General features: G+C 42.1%; 1 protein-coding gene across 1 annotated transcript; it reads left to right on the forward strand.

Annotated features, from left to right (window-relative positions):
- The first annotated feature begins 5,848 nt into the window (after positions 1 to 5,848).
- On the forward strand, positions 5,849 to 21,943 carry LOC137040801 (uncharacterized). Its single transcript, XM_067416572.1, is given in 13 exon segments — positions 5,849 to 5,891; positions 6,404 to 6,715; positions 6,908 to 7,195; positions 7,449 to 7,751; positions 7,844 to 7,981; positions 9,316 to 9,377; positions 9,434 to 9,630; positions 10,444 to 10,558; positions 10,908 to 11,019; positions 15,378 to 15,698; positions 20,953 to 21,231; positions 21,341 to 21,728; positions 21,793 to 21,943. Coding segments are annotated over 13 exon segments (2,709 nt in total).
- The last annotated feature ends 4,208 nt before the right edge of the window (positions 21,944 to 26,151 follow it).

Genomic DNA, 26,151 nt, shown 5'->3' on the forward strand with positions numbered 1-26,151 from the left:
CACACACACACACACACACTCTCTGGTAGTCCATCGATGTCCGATGATGACTTCTTCTATGACTTGTGTGTTCTTTGATGACTGTAAAGTCCGATGCGGGAAGCACACTGTCTTTTACAGACAGGGCATGTAAAAATGTCTCCGGATTGCCTTGGGGGTGCGGGAACAAGCATTGCCTGTTTTCTCTGATCTCTTTTAGACAGGCGAAGTTCAATTCTCCTGGCTTCATAGCTTTGTGCTCCATTCTGACATGTTTGCCGCCAGAGTGTACGGTTTGCGGCACTACTTTCCAGGGATAAGGGGTTCATCCCACACTCCTTAAGAGAGGCTTTTAGTTGGTCTTTCAGTCTCTTTTTTTGACCTCCTGCAGAACGACATCCAAGATGTAATTGCCCGTACAATACCTTACGTGGAAAGCGACTTGATGGCATTCTCACCACATGACCAAGCCATCTAAGTTGGTATAGCATTAGAGTTGCTTCTATACTCCAACAGTTAGCTTTTTTCAGGATATCAACATGTGGCACTCGATCTTGCCAAGTCACCTTAAGGATACGCTGCAGGCATCTAATGTGGAAAGACTCCAACATTTTCAGATGTCGAGCATAGATAGTCCATGTCTCAGAACCATACAGAAGGGCAGTGAGGCAGATTGCCCGATAAACAGCAATCTTTGTGTGGAGATTTAAATTTGTGTTACTGAACACTCTTTTCCTCAACCTCCCAAATGAAGATGCAGCCTGCTTGATCCTATATTGAATATCTTGATCTATGCTACAGTCATTTGATAGATAACTGCCAAGATATTTGAAGTGTGGCACTATAGTAAGTGTGGAATCATGAACAGTGAAAACTGGTGGCTTTTGTGGAGGATCCGAGGACCACTGACAAAGGACTTCCGTTTTCTTGATATTCACAGCTAGACCCATCCTGCTGTATGCTTTAACAACAGCATTAAGAGTATTCTGTAAGTCTTCTGGAGTATGTGACACCAAGGCACAATCGTCTGCATACTGCAATTCCAGCACTCGAACCAACTGAAGCTTAGTGACTGCCTGGAACCTCCTGATGTTAAACAGGTTACCATCCAGTCTATAAGCCACTGTAACGCCACTTTCTTCTTCCATTTCTTTATGCAGCAGCTTTGTGACACACAGTAAGAAGATGTTAAACAAGACTGGTGCAAGAACACAGCCCTGCCTTACTCCAGTGCCTACTGCAAAGTGTGCAGATTCTAGTCCACCCAATGTCACTTTGGCAGTCATCCCATCATGGAACTGTCGTAGCAATGTGATAAACTTTACAGAGCATCCAAAATGCAAAAGCACTTCCCATAAGATGTCACGATTTACAGAATCAAAGGCTTTGGAAAGATCCACAAAAGCAATGAACAAGTTCTTATGTTGTTCGCGACATTTCTCCTGCAGCTGGCGTGTGGTAAATATCATGTCCACTGTACTTCGACCTGCTCTGAACCCGCTTTGGGATTCAGGCAATAGATTTTCTGAGATAGTATTAACAAGTCTATGGAGCATTACCTTTGCCAGAACTTTACCTGCAACTGAAAGAAGAGAGATACCCCTACTATTTTCACAAATGGACCTGTCACCCTTGTTTTTATATATTGTGACAATATTTGCATCCTTCCATTGTTGGGGAATATTTTCTTGCTGCCACACTAGGGTGATGAACTGATGGATTGCCCTTGTGCAGAGGTACCCTCCTTCCTTCAGGAGCTCAGCAGGAATACAGTCAGGCCCAGGGGACTTGCTGTTTTTCAATTTCTTGATTGCAGCATACACTTCAGAAAAAGAAGGTGGAACATCAAGACTCTGAATGCTTGGTAAAGTTGGTAGTTCCTCCAGCACTGTAAGATCAACAGATGCCTTTTGGTTTAATAAGGCTTGAAAATGCTCTCCCCATCTTTGAACAATACCTGTTTGGTCCTTAATGAGGGTCAGTTCATCAGCTGATCTCAAGGGGCAGATCGAGTAAGATATTGGGCCATAAATGGCCTTAACTGCATTATAAAAATTATGCATATCATGCTTATCTGCAAAGGATTGAATCTGCTGGGCCTTGGATATCCACCACTGATTCTGCAGTTGCCGCAAGGTCCCTTGCATTGCTTTTCTCTGTCCGTGCCAGACCTTCTTAAGAGTTTCACAAGTTGGATTATTAAGGAAGGCTTTATGGGCAATATGCATTTTTTTAAGGAGGGTGGTAATATGTGTGGAATTTTCGTCAAACCAATCCTGTTTTTTTTTCTTGTGCTTTCCAATAGATTCAACTGCTGCATCATAAAGAGATGTACTTATGTAACTCCATTTGCTGTCAATTGTCTCTTCATTCCTGAGAAGAGGCTCAATGTCCTGAAGTTTCTTAGCAACAGAGCATCGGTAGTTGTTCCGTACTTCAGTATCTTGGAGCCTTGCGCAGTTTAGCTTCCCTGACGCTGCCTTTCTAAGATGTACTGCCCGCTGGATCCTCAGGTTTACCTTGGTAACAATCATCCGATGATCCGTCCAGCACTCAGCTCCTCTCATAGCTCGAGTTAAGAGCACATCTCTCATATCATTCTGTCTGACAATGACATAGTCTAGCAGATGCCAATGCTTGGATCGTGGGTGTAACCAAGAGGTCTTATATTTGTTTTTTAATTGAAACATGGTATTAGTGATGATAAGGCTGTGTTCAGCACAGAGACTCAAGAGTCTTAATCCGTTGGCATTTACATTTCCAATGCCATGATGTCCAATTATTCCATCCCAAATATCACTATTTCTTCCTACTCTTGCATTGAAGTCACCCAGCAGCAAGATTTTATCATTTTGTGGAACTTTCCTAAGGGCCTCATCCAATGTCTCATAGAAACTATCCTTCACCTCTTTTTCTGATGGAAGAGTAGGTGCATAAGCACTGAAAATAGTGGCATATTGCTTTCCAACAAGAGGGAAGCGGAGTGACATTAGCCTTTCACTGATGCCAATTGGGGCTTCAGTAAGGTTTGGGAGGATGCTATTTTTAATGGCCAAACCAACGCCATGCAGATGCTGTCCTCCTGTAGGGTATCCTCTCCAAAAAAAAGTATAGCCCTCACCTTCCTCCTTTAACGATCCTTCTCCCAGAAGCCTGGTCTCACTTAATGCAGCTATGTCAATGTTGTAACGCTTAAGCTCAGCAGCAACCAATGCTGTCCTTCGACTAGGTCGATTAGTGCCATAGTTTGAGTCCAGGAGAGTTCTAATGTTCCATGTTGCTATGCGTAATGGAATATATTTCTTTTGAATTTTTCGACCGCTGAAACGGAATGACCTGATAGGTGCGGTATCCTATCCAGGTTTGATCTGAGTGGACAATGTTTAGATCACCTTTTCTAGATCCTTCCCCAGTTGGGGTGAGCAGTGTGACTCCTTAATAGGACTGCTCAGACACACAGGGGTCTGCCGGGAGCAGCTGCCACTCATTCCAGCTACTGACGACCATATACCCGTGTCGCCACTGTGCAGAGTCTGAGCTAAGGACTCCCAGATCATTCAGTCCTGCCCCCGTTACCAAGCACTCCATCGCCAGTGGACTTGAAAGAGAATCTTGAAGAAACACCACAAGATAAACAGAAGATACCTGCGCAAGGAAGTGATTTAAGTGGTGAGAGAGATGCGCCTGCTCCAACACCACTACTTTGCTGTAGGGGGATGTAATCCAATGGCAAGGAAAGAATCCAGGACGACCGGTTCCCCCCCCCCCCCCCCCCCCCCCCCCAGCTGCAGGAGGCTGCCAGAAATCCGGTCTGTTGGAGAACTGCCTTAATGTACGCCTACCAGCACATGCTTTGATTTCAGGGTGTGCTCCCCTAGTCTTAGTCTTACCAGACTAACCCGAAAGACAGCGGGGCGGTGGTTGATCGTGGAATGACCTCTGGGGACCACCGCAGCTCCGAGATCCCCTGTCAAGTTAGCCTGAGGCCGCAAGGCACCCAGTTACCGTGTGTAGCCACGTGGAGGCCTGACAGGAGTCTTGGTGAAGGAGAGGCTTTGTACTGGCATGGGTAGACTTACACCGTAGCTGCTTCCCTATTCACCACTAGGGGCTAGCCAGCGGCAGTTAGCTGTAAGCAAGAGGCTGGCAAGCAAGTAAACAAACAGGCATGCATCTTACCTCTCATCCCACAGTACTGCACTAGACGCATCACAACACCCTGCTTTTACACAAAAGCGCACACACTACACACACACACACACACACACACACACACACACACACACACACACACACACACACACACACACACACAGCTCCATTAGAGTCTATGGAGGTCCCCTGTTGGATAGGTAGACATCGGTCACACACACACACACACACACACACACACACACACACACACACACACACACACACACACACACACACAGCTCCATTAGAGTCTATGGAGGTCCCCGGTTGGATAGGTAGACATCGGTCACACACACACACACACACACACACACAGCTCCATTAGAGTCTATGGAGGTCCCCTGTTGGATAGGTAGACATCGGTCACACACACACACACAGCTCCATTAGAGTCTATGGAGGTCCCCGGTTGGATAGGTAGACATCGGTCACACACACACACACACACACACACACACACACACACACACAGCTCCATTAGAGTCTATGGAGGTCCCCTGTTGGATAGGTAGACATCGGACACCCACACACACACACACACACACACACACACACACACACACAGCTCCATTAGAGTCTATGGAGGTCCCCTGTTGGATAGGTAGACATCGGTCACACACACACACACACACAGCTCCATTAGAGTCTATGGAGGTCCCCTGTTGGATAGGTAGACATCGGTCTCACACACACACACACACACACACACACACACACACACACACACAGCTCCATTAGAGTCTATGGAGGTCCCCTGTTGGATAGGTAGACATCGGTCACACACACACACACACACACACACACACACACACACACACACACACACACACACACACACAGCTCCATTAGAGTCTATGGAGGTCCCCTGTTGGATAGGTAGACATCGGTCAGGTCCCCTCTTGGTAATATAGACGTGTGTGTGTGTGTGTGTGTGTGAGAGATCAGGTGTGTGTGTGTGTGTCAAAGTTTTTGTTATTTATTTCCTTTCGAAAGGCCTGTTTATCAAGCATTTTTACTTTGATTACACACGTTTTTATATATTTTTATTAATATGACAACAATCACATAACCCTCAGAAAGATCGCACTGTCCGAGAGTTTGGGAATATTCACACATAATTTATACACATTAAAACATCAGATCAGAGTTTTAAAATCAAATATTTAAAAAAACAACCTTACATCACGGTTGTTTAAACCAATGAGCATTAAGCTGTGTCGTCAGCGAGTCGTTTCCCATCATGCTTTTGGTCAGCGCAGTCGGTGGAGAGCAACTGAACAAGCATCACTGGCTGTTCACTGCTGATGTCAGAGCGTGTGATTGGCTGTTCACTGCTGATGTCAGAGCGTGTGATTGGCTGTTCACTGCTGATGACAGAGCGTGTGATTGGCTGTTCACTGCTGATGTCAGAGCGTGTGATTGGATGTTCTCTGCTGATGACAGAGCGTGTGATTGGCTGTTCACTGCTGATGTCAGAGCGTGTGATTGGCTGTTCACTGCTGATGACAGAGCGTGTGATTGGCTGTTCACTGCTGATGACAGAGCGTGTAATTGGCTGTTCTCTGCTGATGTCAGAGCGTGTGATTGGCTGTTCAGGATCAAAGCCTGAATAGATTGGTTTGGTTTTGTCAACTCTAAACTAATCCTGTAACCCTGAGTTTGTTAAACTACCATCATGGTCCAGGCCCCAGATCCAGAAGAGCTGGAAAAACATTTTAGTTTTAGTTCAATAATATAAATGTTCACTGAAGTTAAAAACATTTTATTTCAGCTATTTGTCAAGGAAACATTTCTCAATGAAGTTTAACTTGATGTACTAAAATATCTAAAGCTGAAATAAAATGAATAAAAACTACACAGGGCCTATAAAACCCCCAAAACTATTAACAATCACACAAACACAGAATTACTAAAACCTTAACTACAATGAAAATGGACAATATAAGAATAAAAACAGGCTCAAAACATTGATCAAAATATAATATTATCTCAATGATAGTAAAATAATATGATACACTGGTTTGAGTCTCACAGGAGCTCAAGATTTAAATGTTAGTTTAAGACTCACTAAAGTAACTTTGAGAAGAAAACCATCGAACAGGAATATTTCTGAAGCAATTTATCAGTCTTTTGTTGTCTTTTCATATTAATAATAACAATAATTAATGTGTTTTATGGCTTCAGTCGCTTCTGTAATAAATGACTGGTTAAAATTAAAACATTTCTTCAGGAGGGATTGAAGAGAAGAGAGTGAACAGAGGAGATTCAGTCACTCTAGACTCTCGTCGCTCTGAAGTGAAGGATGATGATCGGATTCGGTGGTGGTTTGGAGATAAAGACACTGTAATCGCTGAAATCAATGTAACGTCCGACAGCTTCACTGTATATGATGATGTTCTTGATGGGAGATTCAGAGACAGACTGAAGCTGGACAATCAAACTGGATCTCTGACCATCACAAACATCACAACCAAACATGCTGGACTTTATCAACTACAGATCAACAACTATGAGACGGTTCATTTCTTTCTCACTGTCATTGGTGAGTTAAAAACATTTACACCTGTTTTTTAATGACAAAGTTAAAATAGATTCATACAAAATTTTGTTTCTTTTTGTTGTTTTATGATATTGTTTATTTCAAATGTTGAACTATTTAATTTAATAAACCATTATAATCTGTTGATCTGAGACAAACCCTGTTTCTGTTTGTTCTGTGTGTTTGATGATTCAGTGTCAGCGACGGAGGGAGATTCAGTCGCTCTAGAGTCTGATCTCACTGAAGAGGAGGATGATGATCTGATTCAGTGGAGGTTTGGATTCACTTTAATCACTGCAATCAATGTAACGGCCGACAGCTTCACTGTATATGATGATGTTCTTGATGGGAGATTCAGAGACAGACTGAAGCTGGACAAACAAACTGGATCTCTGACCATCACAAACATCACAATCAAACATGCTGGACGTTATGAACTATGGACCTACTATGGGCCTTCTTATATCCATCTCTCTGTCTACGGTGAGTTAAATATCAGTTTCACATGTTTTATTTATTACAGTGAGATCTACAGAAGTATCTTATCATGAATAATTAGTTTAAATGACTAATTCTCTTACTGTTTTACATTAACAGCAGGTTTATATTGAACTTTCTGTTAAATAGTTTTAAATGTTCTACTTTTGATCATCTTGGTTCCTCTCGATGTTTCTTCCTCGTCTTCTTGAATATCTTCATTCATCCTCATTTCTCTTTATTCTCTGATGTTTTCCAGCTCGTCTGCCTGTTCCTGTCATCAGCAGTAACTCTTCTCAGTGTTCTTCATCATCATCATCATCATCATCATATTGTTCATTGGTGTGTTCATCAGCGGTGAATGTGAGTCATGTGACTCTCTCCTGGTACAAAGGAAACAGTTTATTGTCCAACATCAGTGTGTCTGATCTCAGCATCAGTCTCTCTCTACCTCTGGAGGTGGAATATCAGGATAAAAACACCTACAGCTGTGTGCTGAACAATCCCATCAGCCACCAGACTCAACATCTGGACATCACTCAACTCTGTCACACATGTTCAGGTACGGCAGCAACGCTGATATTAGTTGATGTCAGCGCTGATATTAGCGTTTATTGACTGAGCTGATCTCAGTTTGATGTTTTTATTCCTCAGTCCACTGTTGTGGTCCCACTGAAGCTGTGATCCGATTGGTCCTCGCTGCTCTGGTGGGCGTGGCTACTGTCATGATTGTGGTTTATGACATCAGATCCAGAAGAGCTGAACGAGATCAAGCTCATATTCACACATCAGGTACATGATTGATGATGTCATCTCTCACAAACTGATTTTGCATATATTAATATTGGTTTAGATTGATTAATTTATGGCTTCATATGTTCATCTTTTTCAGGAAGTGCTTGAATCTAAAGCAGAACGCTGAACTTTAAAGATTCTTCAAGTGTGTTTTTGTCATCATAAATACTGATGATTATTTGAGCTTCTGCTCTCTTTCAGTGTCAGATTTTTAAAATCTTATTTGTAAGTTTATATTTCTCTCTGATACAACAATGATATAAAATAATAAAGAGTCACACAGATCTCACTTTAATACTGCTGACGGATCTAAAGGTTTTCAACAACAACCTGTGTTGTATTTGAAGAAAGCAACCTTACATTGGTGTTTTTTTTATTTTCTTTGTTTTGTTTTATATTAATTTCATTAGTCATTCATGTATTCAGATTATTATGATCTGATTTACTTCACTTATCATTTAATAATGTTATCATTATTGTTAATTTTTGTCACTTTGTGTGTTCTGTGACTTATTGTCCTCATTTGCTTGCTCTTGTTGTTTAATCTTATGATTGTGTGTTTGAAGGGATGTTTGTCTTCACGAGTAGGAGATCACAGAATGTCTCAAGGCTTTTATCATCACAGGACGATGTTGTGAAGTAGTAATTCTCCATAGTTTTTCTCTTGGTATAATAACACTTGTTGTAAATGTATTGGTCAGATGAAGCCAGAGCATTGAGTGGTGTAACTTCTGGACAGACTCTGAGCATTGAAACATATGCAACTAAGATTATTCAACAAACTCTGCTCTGTTATGATCATCACTTCGTCTCCTGCTTTCTCAGTCAAATTCTCAGGCTGATAGACTTATATCTTCTGGCAAGGATTCGGCGCCGGGGCTGAATCTGATATTTGGAGAGCCATCAGAACCAACATTTTGGCTCGATCTAACATGCTGTCCATTTGCCAAATGTATTTTCTTGCCTTTTCAATAAAGTTTTCTCGCTCTGAAGTTCAAGAGTCTCTCCATGTTTTATTATTTACTGTCGAGCGCCTCCTGGAGGAATAATTCATATATATCTAAAAAAGTTCAGCAGTGGCCACAAATACAGCATTATTTTAAAACATTCTTTGTAAATGTTTAAATTATTATTAGCTCATTAATTTTCTTTTTGTTTTATCAATCCACAATAATAAACACACAACAGGCCGAGCTATGGGAATAGCGAACAGCGCTGAAAACTTTCCAGGCAGGTTTTTTTGTCTGCACAGACCTCAGGCTCTCCCACTCCACCGCCCCGGTCTTTGAGATCTCCATCCAGAACCGCTTCTTCCCTTCTTTGTGAGTCAGAATGCGATGCTGTGATTATCGGCAGTTCCATCGTTCGGCACGTCCATGCTGCCTCAGGACAGGTAAGGTGTGCAGTCACTGTTTTCCTGGTGCTCGTGTTCTTGTTGTCTCTGCACAGATTCCGGCGATCCTGAATGGTGACGAGAGCGTCGGAGTGATTTGTGCTGAATGCGAAGGTGAACGGCATCAGGATATGGCAGACGGAGGTTCTGAAGACGGACTTCATGAGCCTGATGGAGACGGTAAGCAGAACATCACACGCGACGAGGGTCATCATGTCCGGAGCGCATCCCACATATCGATGAGGACTGAAAGGTTCAGTAGATTATTTGCTCTAAATGAATGGTTAATGTCATGGTGTATCTCAATCTCTTCTGGGAGTGGCCTAGGCTTTTCCGTGCTGATGGCCTACACCCCAGCAGGATCCGAGCGGATCTTCTGTTGGAAAATATCTCCTCTTAGGCTCCGTCCACACGGAGACGTGTTTAGCTACGTATACATTTTGTACCGTATCAGTGTTTCGTCCACACGGATCCAGCGTTTTGGAAGAATGAATCCGATATTTTCTGAAACCGGGTCCCAGAGTCGATAAATCTGAAAACGACAATCTTGCGTTTTCGTGTGTACAGCCAGTCCGTATATTTTGTGAAACGGTGATGTCATCACGCTACGTCCGGCACGGTGAAAGACTAAAGGGATACAGCTACGGGCACTGGGCATTCGCACATTAATAACGCGTCATTTAATGACCATATCTGCATTATTGTAAGGGCAGGTTTAGGGTTGGGTAGGTGTAGGCGTTAATAAAACACATCTGTTAAGTAGCAAATGTATTTATTGTTATTTTATTGTGAGATTTTGCCTCACCTCCTTCCACCGCTATACCCCTTCTAGCCACAACTCTTCTTCTCCGTTATTAGTGTATTTCTGTGGCAGAATTACAGCGCCACACACTGGCCTGGCATGTTTACTACATCGTTTTGAGTCGGTTTCAGTGATCTCGTTGTTACGGGTATAGAGTCTACAGAGACAAGATGGTGAGTATCAGGTTTATTTGAACAACCAGTTGAGTTTGAAACTTGACGGAGTGAAGATGGGCTGATGATAGTTCGGGTTTGTGTTGCTCAGGGTGCACTGGGAGATCGTAGGAGGTATCGCAGGAGAGGAACGCTGGAGAACACGAAACACACACACGCTGGACACTGGAGATTGCTGGAGACTGGGTAGAAGACACTGGAGACGGGTAAGTAACATCGAGGGAGTCCTTAAGGTCAGCCTAAGAGGTTAGTACCTTTCTCTAACGAGACCGGACAGTGACTAGAGAGGAGCAATTAATTGACTGATAGACAACTACTCTGTAAGTGTTTGTAACTTTTCTCATTTGATTGTTTGTTCATTTGTTGTTGAATAAGTGTGTCTGTGTAGTGCAGTGGTGTGTATTACTAGTTTTGGTGTGTGTGGGAGTTAGCATTTGTTTGGTCATTGCCACGTTGGGAGTGAGTTGTCGTTCCCAGCTGCTTTCAATAACGATACTCAAGTGAGTATAAATAGCGTGATAGTCGGCGGCAGTGTGAAGCCCTCCTTGTGTGAAGACCAACGAGTGTAAAGACTTCAACTCTTCCCTGTGCAAGACCAACGAGTGTAAAGACTTCAACTCTTCCCAGCGCAACTCCACCCGAGCAAGGACCCCGGCAAGGCACTTGAGTATCCTCTTCTTTTTCATTATTTGTGTTCGGCTCTAATTCCTATCTGGCCTTTTCTCTGATCTGTATTCACCATGTGCTTTCAAATCTCAACTATTACTACTAGCACTCGTAAATCACGCTCTGTACGCATGAGACGCCGCAATCCTAATAATTTGCGCTATATCCTAACATCCTCTGCTACTTTACTCTCTATTCCAATTGGTCTCTGGAATTGCCAGTCAGCTGTAAACAAAGCAGACTTTATTTCATCTATTGGGACTCATTCTCAGCTCAGCCTCATGGCCCTAACTGAGACCTGGATCAAACCAGAGGACACTGCCACTCCTGCAGCCCTCTCAAGCAATTATACTTTTTCACACACTCCTCGGCCTATTGGGAGGGGTGGGGGTACTGGTTTGCTTATCTCAAATGATTGGAAATTTGATCCATTACCGTCTCTACCGGCCAGTTCATTTGAATCGCACTCAATCACTATTACTCACCCTGTTAAAATCCATGTGGTAGTGGTCTATCGTCCTCCAGGTCACCTCGGTAACTTTGTGGAGGAGTTGGATTTGTTACTTTCTAGCTTCCCTGAGGATGGCACTCCACTGATTCTGCTTGGTGACTTCAACATCCATCTTGATAAACATAAACACCTAGCTGCAGACTTCAGCACTCTACTGACTTCATTTGACCTTAAGTTAGTATCTACTACGGCTACTCACAGATCAGGTAACCAATTAGACCTTGTCTACACACGCAACTGCTCCACGGACAACACTTTAGTTACTCCATTACATACCTCAGACCACTTTCTCATCACTCTTAACCTCATACTGACTCCTGATACAACACGTACTCCAACACAGATTACCTTTCGGCGTAATCTACGCTCACTCTCTCCCTCTCGCCTATCCACTATGGTTTCATCTTCACTCCCTCCACCTGCTCAGTTCTCAGCACTGGACACTAACAGTGCTACTGACACTCTTTGCTCCACTCTAACATCCTCCTTAGACAGTTTTTGCCCCCTTTCATCCAGACCTGCCCGCCCCACACCATCTGCCCCCTGGCTGTCTGATGTTCTCCGTGAACATCGCTCTGGACTCAGGGCGGCAGAGAGGAAATGGCAGAAATCTAAAAACTATACTGACCTTACCTTGTATCAGTCTCTTCTCTCTTCTTTCTCTACAAATGTCTCCACTGCTAAAACAACATACTACCACAACAAAATCAACAATTGCTCTGACTCTCGCAAACTCTTTAAAACATTCTCCTCTCTCCTTTGTCCTCCCCCCTCCTTCATCAACTCTTACAGCTGATGACTTTGCATCATTTTTCACAAACAAAACATCTCTCATTAGCAACCAGTTCTCCTCATCACAAACTGACAAGCACATCTCAACCACAAACACAAACATGCTTCCATCCTTCTCTCCGCTCTCCGAGGCAGATATTTCTAAACTCATCCTTTCCAATCACCCTACTACCTGTCCACTTGATCCTATACCCACTCACATCCTTCAGGCTATTTCTTCTTCAATCACTCCTGCACTCACTCACATTGTCAACACTTCTCTTCACACAGGAACCTTTCCCACAGCATTTAAGCAGGCTCGGGTAACCCCACTGCTTAAGAAACCCTCTCTGAATCCAGCACTTTTAGAAAACTACCGACCGGTATCCCTTCTGCTTTTCATTGCAAAGACCCTTGAGCGAGTTGTGTTCAATCAACTCTCTATGTTTCTTGAACGGGACAACCTCCTAGACAACAACCAATCCGGCTTCAAAAGCGGCCATTCGACTGAGACTGCCTTGCTCTCGGTAACTGAGGCACTGAGACTGGCAAAAGCAGCATCCAAATCCTCAGTGCTCATTCTGCTGGATCTGTCTGCTGCTTTTGACACAGTTAACCACCAGATCCTCCTGTCAACACTTAAGACGATGGGTATCTCAGGAACTGCCCTCCAGTGGTTCAGGTCTTACCTCTCTGGTAGGTCCTACAGGGTGTCATGGAGAGGTGAAGTGTCTAAGTCACATCATCTAGCTACTGGGGTTCCCCAGGGCTCAGTCCTTGGACCACTTCTCTTCTCCATCTACATGTCATCATTAGGTTCTGTCATTCAGAAACACGGCTTCTCCTATCACTGCTATGCTGATGACACTCAACTCTACTTCTCATTTCAACCAGATGATCCTACAGTCAGTGTTCGTATCGCTGCCTGTCTGACAGACATTTCTGACTGGATGAAAGAGCATCATCTTAAACTCAATCTTGCAAAGACAGAATTACTTGTTTTCTCAACCAACCCAGCACTTCATCAAAATCACAGCTAATACTGTCTTAGCATGTGGTTAACACTTCATCTTTTATAACACGAGATCACACAGTTGATGAAAACGTCATGCGATCCACTCACTGTCTCGGTTAAAACACACAGGTCTCAGATTTGTTCATCCATTTGAGCTTGATTTTGGTACATTAATAATAAAACTGCTTATGCAAATATATGACTACATATATAAAGCCACAATATCCACTTGGACAACACAGTGTTAAATTATTTATAAAATGCAGTGTTTTTTCTATTTCCTGAAAAGTAGCGGTTTTGGACAAGCATAGTTTAGTAAGTAAGCTTCTGGGTGTCTTGGGGCCAAAATGTATTTTAGCCATGTCACAATATGGGGTAAATCCAGCGCTGTATGTGTCCGTTATACTGTTGAAAATTACACCAGTGACAGGAAGTCGAGGCGTACTGGAGCTCAAAGTGATAAACTGACCATGTTCAGAGTGTGAATTAAGAGCTTAAATGAGCTAGAAGGTCACATGCACTAACACTGAATCAATAGGCAGTTATTTTAACTTATTCTAGCGTTTCACTTCACTTTACTACAGAGCAGCTTCACATCAGCACATCTGTCATTTTATTACTGAACCAGTTTTGAAGAGTTACTCTCTTCATATTTGTGGACTGAAACCGTTGAAGATGTTTCTGCCTGTTTTGCTCTGCTTGTGTTTGTGGCGTCTGGTTGGTGAGTTTGAAAAGTGTTTTTATGGCTTCAGTTGTTTCTGTTCTGGTAACACGTGATAAATGACTGGTTCATTTAGTCAGAGAGGATCAACATTCACTGTTTCAGGCTCCGCACATTCATTAACAGCGTATTCGAGATCAGCGAGCTGTCAGTTTAACAGCGGTGAACATTTCCACATTTACATTAAATATGCCATTCTCATGAATGGAGTTCAGCACTGACATTACATCAAATAATTTGCCATTGAGGATAATGAAATTACAGAATTGTCAATATTTTAATCTTCGTGTTCCTATTAATTCCTTTCACATTCACTGTTATCATTAATCCAGTTTCAGCAGAGAAAGTGCTTTCCAAAAGGTCTGGACACTTTGACAATCAAAAAGACAAATGGCGTGAGACTCTTCAGGACTATTATAAAAAGAGATTTCATCCCAATATCCATAAACTTAGAGAGTAAGATAGTAGTTGGATATATTTTATGTAAGATCTTTAAGTGAATTTCTCTTTCCTCATCTGAAATAACAGCCGTGCCTTTCTCCAATGAACTTCTTTCAGAAAGCAATTCCAATAAAACTTTCTCTTTTAATTTAATTTTAATGAAAGACCTGTCTAATATCCTTGTTAGTGCATTTTTTTTAATCAAATATATTTTTACCATTTATAAGGAAATTAGTCTTTATTATCTACTTTATAATAAGACCGATGGCTGCTCATCAAATGAACAAGTCCAGAAGGGATAGCTTACTGTAAAAAAAAAAAAAAAATCTTTACTTAGCCGTAAAAGAATCAGAATAAATGTTTTGTGTTGAATCAAACAGATTATGACAAACGTTATGGTCACACACACCAGTACTGTTATTGTAGCTGACGCTAGTTTCGCTTTACTTTACTAAAAACCTGCCCTCACATCAGCACGTCTGTCATTTTATCACTGAACCAGTTTTGAGTTAATCTTTTCATATTAATAATAATGAATCACAGAGATTTAACATTCATGGTTATTCTCATAAAGAAATAATGAATCTGTAATATTACTGTCAGATCAAGTTTGAATTCAGGTCTATATTCAGTTATTATGGATAGAATCAATAAAATAAAGTTCATATGAAGCTCAGATACTCAACAGCTTTAGTTTTAGTGTGACATTAAACATTACAGTTCCTTTTTATTTAGTTATTGTTCCATATATAAATCTATTTCTCTTTTCATTCATCATCTTTTGTCTTTGTACCGCAGAATATTTTTCACTTCACATTTAAATGAATAAAAGTATTTTAGTGAAGCTTCATCAAACCAACATCGAGATTTTAAAGCTTTAATCTGTGAAAAACTCTTCAGGTTCTTCAGGAGGGACTCGTGATGAAGAGAAGAGAGTGTCAGTGACGGAGGGAGATTCAGTCACTCTTAACACTCGTCTCACTGAAATAAAGGATGATGAGATTCTGTGGAGGTTTGGATTCAATGTAATCGCTGAAATCAATGTAACGGCCGACAGCTTCACTGTATATGATGATGTTCTTGATGGGAGATTCAGAGACAGACTGAAGCTGGACAATCAAACTGGATCTCTGACCATCACAAACATCACAATCAAACATGCTGGACTTTATCAACTACTGATCAACTATGAGAAGGTTCATTTTTTTCTCACTGTCAATGGTGTGTTCAACAATATTTACACCTGTTTTTTAATGACAAAATTTTGAATATTCCGATCTAATATGATTTCTGACCTGTAAGGTTGCCAGAATAATAATCTTACACAGTGTGTTAATAGGCCAGAGGAGAACTGGCACCCCGACTGAGTCTGGTTTCTCCCAAGGTTTATTTTTCTCCATCATGCCCTGATGGAGTTTCGGTTCCTTTAGTCGCCTTTGGCTTGGCTTGCTCAGTTGGGGACACTAAAATTATGATCCAAGTAGACATGTGCCGATTTTCGATAATGCGTTTTATCACGATAATTAATATGCACGATATTGTTATCGTGGGCACTTTAAAATATCGTAAATAATAATTTATTAACAATTTATATATTTTTTATAATGCACTCAAGAATACTTTGCCCTCAACACCGCTGTTCTGCGTCAAATGGACGTGCTCAGATGTAAACAAGCCCAACGTGCGTTTGCACATGACTGAACGAGTGAAGGAGACGCGCCTCTGAAGTGCCGCTCAGTGACAGTAGAGGGCGCTGATGGAACGGAAGAATGCAACAGTTACCCCGGAAACCCCGCAAACAAACAAAAACGCGCTAGTGAAGGAGTTTTTAAAACAGCCATTCGTTTTTTGTAATCTCAATGTTCATCACAGCACCAAATACTTAATACTTAAAGACTTAATAGCCTATTTATTTTCAAGCTTAAACATGTGTATGTTTTAATCTGGACTACAACATGCCCTAATGATTAGAACTGTTCTAATTATTTGTTATTGTTCAGTAAAACTTTGAGACATACGACTTCATTAGTTAACATGTTAATTCATTATTACCAAACTGACAATAAAAAATACTTATAAAGAATTAATCATTCTATGTTAATTTCTTAGTTACTGTTTAATAACATTAAAATCAAAATCAATATAACATTTTTAATGGACCTAAGATAAAACTAACAATGATCAGTATTTCTTAACTAACATTACCAAAAACATTATACTTTCTGTACCAAATGTAGCTATTGCTCAATCTTAGTTAATGCATTAAATATTGAGACCTTATTGTAATTTGTTAGCCTACCTGTTGTTCTTTATAGCCTAATTCTTTTGCACTTTAATCTGTTTGAAAATTGTACTTTTACAGCTCTGAAAAAAATCAAGAGACCACTTAACATTGATTTCTCGTATTTTTTTTTCCAGAGCTCTATATATTTTTGGTGCATTATTGTATTTAAACATTCAGTTATACTAAAATAGTTCTTAAAGCTGTTATGCTATGGCAACACATTTTTTTGCAACTTATTTCAATACCGTGATAATATCGCATATCGTGATAAAACGTCAGCAATTAATCGCAACATGAAAAATTGATATCGGCACATGCCTAGATCCAAGTTATTCAACTAAATATACAAATAACATTTATGAATTAGGTTTTATTTAATTCTATAAACTAAAATACTGATCTGCCAACATTGTCGCTATATGATAAATTAAACTAAGCTGATAACATCACTGTTTTCTCCAGTACGACTGTACAGCCAAATCTAATTTTGTTGCAATATTATCCTGTTTGACACTGTGAAGCTGCTTTGACACAATCGCGATTGTAAAAGCGCTATATAAATAAAGTTGATTGATTGATTGATTGATTGATTGAATGATTAATTTACATATGACACAGCGATGCCCATATGGATATTGCTCTGAGTCCTACATATCAGCTTTTGTATTCTTTCTTTTGTCTTTGGTTCGTTATATTTCTCACAGATTTCTGCTTGTTCTGGATCAGCTATAGATAAAGTAGCAAAATAAAGGTGACATGTAAATGAATGCATTAGTGAGAGAGAGATTGAGTGCGAATTAATTCTACCTGCCAGCGTCTCTCTACTAATATTGAAGCTGTGAGTTTTAGTTACTAAGAAATATATGCTATAACTTTTCAGTTTCTAAGCTGTTTTATTGTTAAATCACAGAACAGTGTTGACAATATATTTCTGCGCTACTGAATGTTTCTGTGTACGGCGCGCGCGATCTCTGCATGATATGCGAGCTATATATGTGTGTTACAATGCAGCATCTTATTCGTTTAGAACGGTGATTTACTTAATGTAAATCAATAAGCGTGCATTCTCCCGATCAATTTTGAGCCCCCAGATGGTATAATCAAACATGTCTTGTGGAGAGCTCTCTGAGTATGTATTTATTTGTAATTTTTAACTGTTGGAAATAAAGCCTGCGTGTCCGGAAATTGCGCCCTCTATAGGCCAGCGACTAGTCGACGTCAAGCTTAAAGCGCCATGGCAGAGCATTAGTGGACTAGTCGGTGCAACCCCTAATCGAACACCATTTTGTTTCTATTTGTCGTTTCATGATATTGTTTAATTCAAATGTTAAACTATTAAATTTAATCAACCATTATAATCTGTTGATCTGTGTCAAACCCTGTTCCTTTTCAGTTGGTCACGTTTGACATTCGTTGGAACTGACGACAAATTGGGGATCGTTTTCAGAGACCAATCTATTTCGAGTGTTTATAAACAGGCTAATGAATACTGGCATGCTGTTCACGCATTCCACACTTCGCCCCACAGCGCGGGTATAAGTAAGGAAGTGGAAGCACTGCGTCTTTGCTTTTCTGCTTCAGAGCCGAACAATTGCTGTAGTTTCCAGTGTTGTTTCCTACGAAGAGTGTTACAATGAGTCTGCCTTTGGATAAGGGGTTGAACGGCTTTTTTTAAAGTCGACATTTATCTGATGAAAGTCGAGGTGACATCGACTAGTCGATGATAACGCCATTAATTAACAAAATAAGCCTGAACCTCGAGCCACAGTAACGCTGCTCGGATTGCTTCATATCTGACCACTTCAGCACTGGCTTCACGGCCGAGTCCAGAGATGGGTGTGACAAAGCAGCAAGTACCGGGTGCCAGTTACCCTGTACTGTCTGCAAATTTCAGCCTGTGGTTGAACCCTTTATTTCTATGGACGGGAAAAGATGCTCCTAGAACAAGTGTCCAGGCATGCTGTGGTCTTCACGGATGCCTTGTTCTGCAAGACCCACTCAGTGTGACTATTGGATAATGCTAGAAAAGTGTGCCTGTATCGAGAGATGGAACGCTGCGGAGCCACATCCTTCTGAGGATGGAGAGTTGGCAGTTGCACATAGGGACTAACTAATAAACAGGATAGTGTAACATATGTCTTGCGCTGGGCCGCCTCAAAATGCCGCTACATGGCAAGCACGTTCTGGTCCGTACGGACAGCACTGCGACCGTTGCGTATCTCAACCGTCAGGGTGGTCTACGCTCTTGCAACTTGCTGCAACTCGCCCGCCATCTTCTCCTTTGGAGTCAGATGCATCTGAGGTCACTATACACCCTATTGGCCCAACTGGACCTGGTTCCCCTAACCAACTCTCCTCGTGACAGCCCCTTTCTGGCCTATTCCTCTGAGGAAGGATCTACTTTTTCAGAGACGGGGCACTTTGTGGCACCCGTGTCTAGACCTCTTCAAACTCCGTGGCACCCGTGTCCAGACCTCTTTAAACTCCATGTCTGTTCCCAAACTCGTTACCCTTTTGGGACTTAGCTCTGGTGCTCAGGGCACTTCAGAGCCCTCTTTTCGAGACTTTTCAGTCTGTAGAGTTAAAACATCTAGTCCATGAAGACAGTACTCTTGACTGCATTGACTTCCATCAAGAGGGTAGGGGACCTGCAGGCACTTTCAGCGGATCGTGCCTAGAATTCGGGCCGGCCAACTCTCACCTTATCCTGAGACCCCAGCCAGGATATGTGCCCATGATTCCCACTACTCCCTTCAGGGACCAATTGCTGAACCTGCAACTTCCTTTGGAGGTTGGCAGACCCAGCCCTGTCTTTGCTCTGTCCTGTTTGTACCTACATGGATAGAACGCAAAGTTTCAGGACCTAAAAACAGCTCTTCTGTTCTGTCTTTTGTCTGTTACGGAGGCCAGCAGAAGGGAAAGGCTGTCTCTAAGTAGAGGTAGGCCCACTGGATAGTGGATCTTGGCATACCAATTCCAAGACGTGCCTTGTCCATTCAGACTGGGAGCACACTCAACTAGAGGGGTGTTCCTCCTGGCCGCTGGCTCAAGGCGACGCGCTGACAGACATTTGTAGAGCTGCAGGCTGAGCGACACCTAACATGTTTACTAGATTTTATAGCCTCTGTGTAGCGCGAAGGACCCATTTTAGTGTTGGCTTGCAATGCCACTCCTGCCTCCTGGGCCGGATACGTGCGTTATTTTCTCCAGTTGTGTTCCCCATAAATGGCTCACCCTGTCAAGCTTCTCCTTCACCCCTCGACAACAGAGGCTGTTTGACAGCAGACTTACACCTGTATGCATTTGGAACGCGTGTGTAAGCTGGGTATCCATATGTAGCAGTTCCTACAGCAACCCCATATGTGTATTCCTCCACTGTATCAGCTACCGTAAATGGCTAGCCCCATGTCTTTCCCTCTCTGACGGGGTTCTTTCCCCCCCTAAAATCGAAGAACCTAGAACTAGGTTGAAACCACCTTTAGAGACTGCCATATGTTACACGATCCTGTTTGGTTAGTGCTTATGTGTAACTGCCAACTCTCCTTCCTCAGACGGATGTGGCTCCGCAGCGTTCCATCTCTCGAGACAGGCACGCTTTCCCACCGTTATCCAATAGTCACACTGAGTGGGTCTTGCAGAACAGCAGTGACTGACCTTCTCTGCTTAGAGCCCTGACTTCCCACTCGAATATTGGGCCGTCCAGGGAGCTCAAGCAGGGCGCTGAAAGGGCCAGTGCCTGTGGCGTGTTGTTAGGATCCCCAATTCGTTGGTCAGTTCCGATGTACGTTGAATGTGACGTTGAATGTGAATGTGAATGTGAAAGGGAACGTCTTGGTTACGTATGTAACCCTTGTTCCCTGAAGGAGGGAATGGAGATGTACATCCCGTCACCAGGTGCTGTGCCTCTCCTGAATGGCCGACTTACTAGTTTGGCTCCTCAGTGGAAAAGCATAGATGCAGTGCTCCCACTTCCTTATTTAAACCCGCCCTGCGGGTCGGAGCGTGGAATGCATGAACCGTATGCCAATATTCATTGGCTCGTTTTTAAACACTTAGAGTACATTGTTCTCTGAAAACAATCCCCAATTCGTCTGTCAGTTCTGACATACGTCTCCATTCCCTCCTTTAGCGAATGAGGGTTGCATACATAACTGAGAAATTTATGTTTGTTCTGTGTGTTTGATGATTCAGTGTCAGTGACGGAGGGAGATTTAGTCACTCTAGGCTCTGATTTCACTGAAATGAAGGATGGTGATCAGATTTGGTGGAGATTTGGAGATAAAGACACTGTAATCGCTGTAATCAACAAACGGCCTGACAGCTTCACTGTATATGATGATGTTCCTGATGGGAGATTCAGAGACAGACTGAAGCTGGACAATCAAACTGGATCTCTGACCATCACAAACATCACAATCAAACATGCTGGACTTTATCAACTTCTTATATCAGTCTCTCTGTCTACGGTGAGTTACATATCAGTTTCACATGTTTTATTTATTACAGCGAGATTTAAAGATGTGTCTTATAATGAATAATAATTTTAAATGATTAATTCCCTTTTTTACATTAACAGCAGGTTACAATAACTCGTACATTAAATAACATCCTCATTTCTCTTTTATTCTCTGATGTTTTCCAGCTCGTCTGCCTGTTCCTGTCATCAGCAGTAACTCTTCTCAGTGTTCTTCATCATCATCATCATCATCATCATCATCATCATCATCATCATCATATTGTTCATTGGTGTGTTCATCAGCTGTGAATGTGAGTCATGTGACTCTCTCCTGGTACAAAGGAAACAGTTTATTGTCCAACATCAGTGTGTCTGATCTCAGCATCAGTCTCTCTCTACCTCTGGAGGTGGAATATCAGGATAAAAACACCTACAGCTGTGTGCTGAACAATCCCATCAGCCACCAGACTCAACATCTGGACATCACTCAACTCTGTCACACATGTTCAGGTACGGCAGCAACGCTGATATTAGCGTTTATTGACTGAGCTGATCTCAGTTTGATGTTTTTATTCCTCAGTCCACTGTTGTGGTCCCACTGAAGCTGTGATCCGATTGGTCCTCGCTGCTCTGGTGGGCGTGGCTACTGTCATGATTGTGGTTTATGACATCAGATCCAGAAGAGCTGAACGAGATCAAGCTCATATTCACACCTCAGGTACATGATTGATGATGTCATCTCTCACAAACTGATTTTGCATATATTAATATTTGTGAGATTTTTTAATTAATGGCTTCATATTTCCATCTTTTTCAGGAAGTGCTTGAATCTAAAGCAGAACGCTGAACTTTAAAGATTCTTCAAGTGTGTTTTTTTTCCCATCATAAATACTGATGATTATTTGAGCTTCTGCTCTCTTTCAGTGTCAGATTTTTAAAATCGTAATTGTAAATCTTTACATTATTATTCGGTCATTCATTTTCTTGTTTTTCTATCCACAATAATAATAAAAAAAACATCTTTAACCCTGAGAAAATACTGATTTGGGACTCATTATAATATACTTTGAGATCATAGTGAAATCCATAAACACAACATATCGGTGCTGCATTTCCTCCATCAGGCGATTGATAAAGTCTTTAAATCTCTAGTGTGATTTGTCTCTGTGTTTCATCTGCGGAGCAACAGCTCCTCCTAGTGGCTCTCCCTGAATTGGCATGTTATCAGGAGTTATTTGCTCAGTATCTTCTGTCTCGTTTGCTTTTTCACTTAAAGCCCTCATGAAATCAAATCGATGTTATTTACTTTGTTAGCGCATATGACAGGTCTTAGAGTGAACAATTAATCCGTGCAAGTTAATACACCGAAAAAATTGTTTGCCGTGGTAATCTTTAATCAAAATCTGAAAAGTTACTTCCGGTCTGGAAACGGCGTTCCTTCTCAGCTGATGTCAGTTTGACGGCTTGCGTTGTAAAATGCGTAACCACTTCCCTCCAGCCGTTTGTCTGCTATGAGTGAGAGATGGAGAGGAGGAGCGCTGAGATAAAAACCCTGCTCTCTATTCAGTATTCTGTTTCACTTGGAAATACGTCACAGCACTGAAGAAAACTCACTCGCTACTTCCGGTTCACTGGGACTTAAAGAATTTCTTCTCAAACCTGGTATATATTGTGAACACAGAATTTCTCTTTTTGGACACAGTAGTTTATGTATCTTGTCTGAATGGAGTTGGTCTTTTCTTGTCCTGCCAGATCTTGGTCCTTCAGCTCTAGTTGTGAATCTCTGACCCTTCGGCTGTGATGGATGTAAAGTTTTCATCAGCCTCATGATTCCTTGTCTTCTGGTCATTGTCTGGTGGGGTAAAATATGGCAGCTTCCCAATGATTTTCCTGATGGAAAGCAACTCATCAGGGCTTTTTCCAGTAGTATTGTGGTCAGTGAACCTGTATATGGATTCTTTCCAGTCTAGCCCCTCCTCCTGTCATATTCATATGCCTTTTAATATGCATCACCCCATCGTTTGTCTGTTGTCTTCAGAACTGTTGTATTTGAGCAGACGTGAACTGTGGGCTACAGTCTGATCTGATGGTAAGGGTCAGACCATGGCGACTAAACTTCCTCCAATGACTTTATCAGCTGTATTTTGGATTTGAATATCTCACACTCATAATAGCAGCTGTTTCTTCGGGGAGGGAACTTCCGCAAAAGCCCCTACTCCAAAAGAATTTACCAAAAAAAAAAAAAATCCAGCCAGATTTGCCAGACACGAGCATGATTGCTGTATTCGATTAGTTTCTGATTGAATCTGTGTTTTTGAACAAATCAGGTGAATACCTAAATCACTAAGACGTTCATAAAACAGTAATTTGCTATGTTTCTGAATGAATCAGCCATTTTGAATGAATCTGTTTGTAATGTGGCACCAAAGGTTTGTTGTATTATTTTGAACTCAAGTATATTGAAGGATGGAGAGATCAATTACTTAAACTCCTCATAGCACCGTCTACGCCACCCTGGGAATTTAACCCAGGGAACTAATGGTCCAATAGGACGCACAGGTTCATTCACAAGGATTCAGTAGAGACGTGAACTGTAAAAATATACATTTCTTTATTTATAAAAAAATAATAATTATTATTTCACACAATCACAGGTTCAACACAGTGGAAATGGGCCTAATTTCAAAATAAAATACAGGACAATGAAAAGCAAATAACAAAAAAAAAAAACAAAGAAAACAATTTAAATCAACAAAATATATAAGGTGGCAGGGAGAAATAAACCCCCAAACTCCACTTCACAACACACTTCAAGCGTGCACTAATATATTCACTTCACCACACACACACGGGCATTTAGGTGACAAGAGAAATAGTATCAAACCACTCAGTGAAAAGGGTACCCAGTAGTTTAGAGAGGTTATCACTCCCTCCTAGCCAACCAATATTTAGCGCGCACACACACACACACACACACCTACAAACCTCACGTTGGCCTGTGGGTTCACTCACCCAGGGTTAAATACAACGCACAGACCCCACAAACACGCAATTCTCCAGTTGAAACAGTGCGGGTGTGGCAGAATGGTCACGAGTTAATGTGCGAGTCTCTCAAGCTCCCAAAGTCAAGTTCACCTGATGCAGGCCCACGTACAGGCACAATTGGCGAGGCAAGGCAAGACGTGATGTCGCAGCACGGCGGAATACCAGGAGACTGCTCAAGAAAAATAAACATCAAAAGGAAGGGGAAGCCGGATCACCGTCCCAACTGTTTGTCCGCGATCACACGGACATATTTAAAGCGCGCCTCTTTAACTAAAACAAGGGGAACATTATATGAACAGCAGATCTTTTGTGGATGTTCACACATTTAATCCATAGTTTACACACCTGATTACTAGCAAGTCTGCCCTTTCGGCATCAAACCACAGCGGATAAGTACAGCCTGGGATGCATACTAAATAAACAAAGAGAGCGCGTCCAGCCTACGTTTCAGCTTAATTTAAATATTTTTTCTATGGTAACATACCCAGATGCAGTGATGCAGCAACGCAGTGACAGCCAAGCGCTCACACTCTAAAGCTCAGCTCAAAGGTCCCCAATCCTGGGAAAAGTTTAACAGCCACGTCCAGGCTGCAGCAACAGCTGCCAGTCAACACGCACCAACAACAAATGTGCTATCCCATATACACACACACTCACCTACAGCGCACCTGAATTCAATTTGGTAATTGTCGTGCCGCGAGCGTCACTGGTAGTAGCCAGATTAACTAGGCAACTAATCCTGATACATGTTGAAGGATTCAATGGGTGCTTCCCAATTCTTATTTTTACATCCTCGTTTCCTTTCCTAGCTTCCTTTCCCCGCGCCTTAGCTCCACCCCTTCAGGACGCGAGGGAAAGGCGCGAGGAAAAGACGCGAGGGCGGAGGAATTGAATCAAGTAAAATGATATATCCTCGCTCCCTTTAACGTCACTTCAAAGCGGCATCAATTAATGATGACACCGCTGGATTTAGTCGGGATTCTCGTTTAGTCGATAAAATACTTTCGCAAAGGATACTCCAGTGTATCCTTGCTCATGACTCCTCAGGAAGCCTCCTCACTCCTCCATCCTCACCTCCTCGTGGTGCAATTAGAGAATTGAGATCTACAAGATTGCTGAGCTCCATCGGTTTCCGGGTCATAGGATGGAGGACGGAGGAGCGAGGAAACGAGGAGAAATATTGAGAAGCATCCAGTGACTCAATCTTCAGCACTTTCTGCCCCATACTGGCGGCTTTAGTTTCCCCATCTACAAGTAGGCCTGTTTTTTTTTATTTTGTCTAACAGTTTTACATTGTATATTCAGAGTTTTATATCTAAAACAATCTCATAACATGATTTATGCAATTGTAATTGCAGTGCAAATAAACTAAATGTCACTTCATGTGCAGCTTCCGTGCTAATGTGAGGATTTTTTATTGTATTGAGCCATCCCTAGTGCAGAGAACTTGCCTGGTTCTCGTGGTCTTTGCTGGGGATCTGTGCTGATGGCTTTCTAGTCAACAAGGTCTTCCCAGGCGGTGTGTCTCTAGGCCTCATCTACTGATCTCTGCTGACATTCAAGGCTGTTGTGGCCGTGCCCCTCTCTTCAGACTTCAGTGCCGTTCTTTTCTTCAGAGAAAAGCTTAACTCCAAGTCTTCCAGAGCAGCGGTCAAAGCTGATTCGAAAGACCGCCGTTCATCAGTTTCTGTGTTTACTAGAAGCACACAAACGCACCTTGGCCGTTGTCATTATGGCCTCGCCCACCGACTCTATACACGATGTGATTGGCCTGGCAAGAGTTTGCTGTTTACAGCTCAGAAGGGTATTGAGAGTTGCTAGACGACACTCACGGGCAGATTAGATTTGTTGCCGCTAGGGTGCGTCTAGATGAAGAGGCTAGATGAAGA

This window comes from Pseudorasbora parva, chromosome 14 (assembly GCF_024679245.1).
Source record: "Pseudorasbora parva isolate DD20220531a chromosome 14, ASM2467924v1, whole genome shotgun sequence".
NCBI lineage: Eukaryota > Metazoa > Chordata > Actinopteri > Cypriniformes > Gobionidae > Pseudorasbora > Pseudorasbora parva.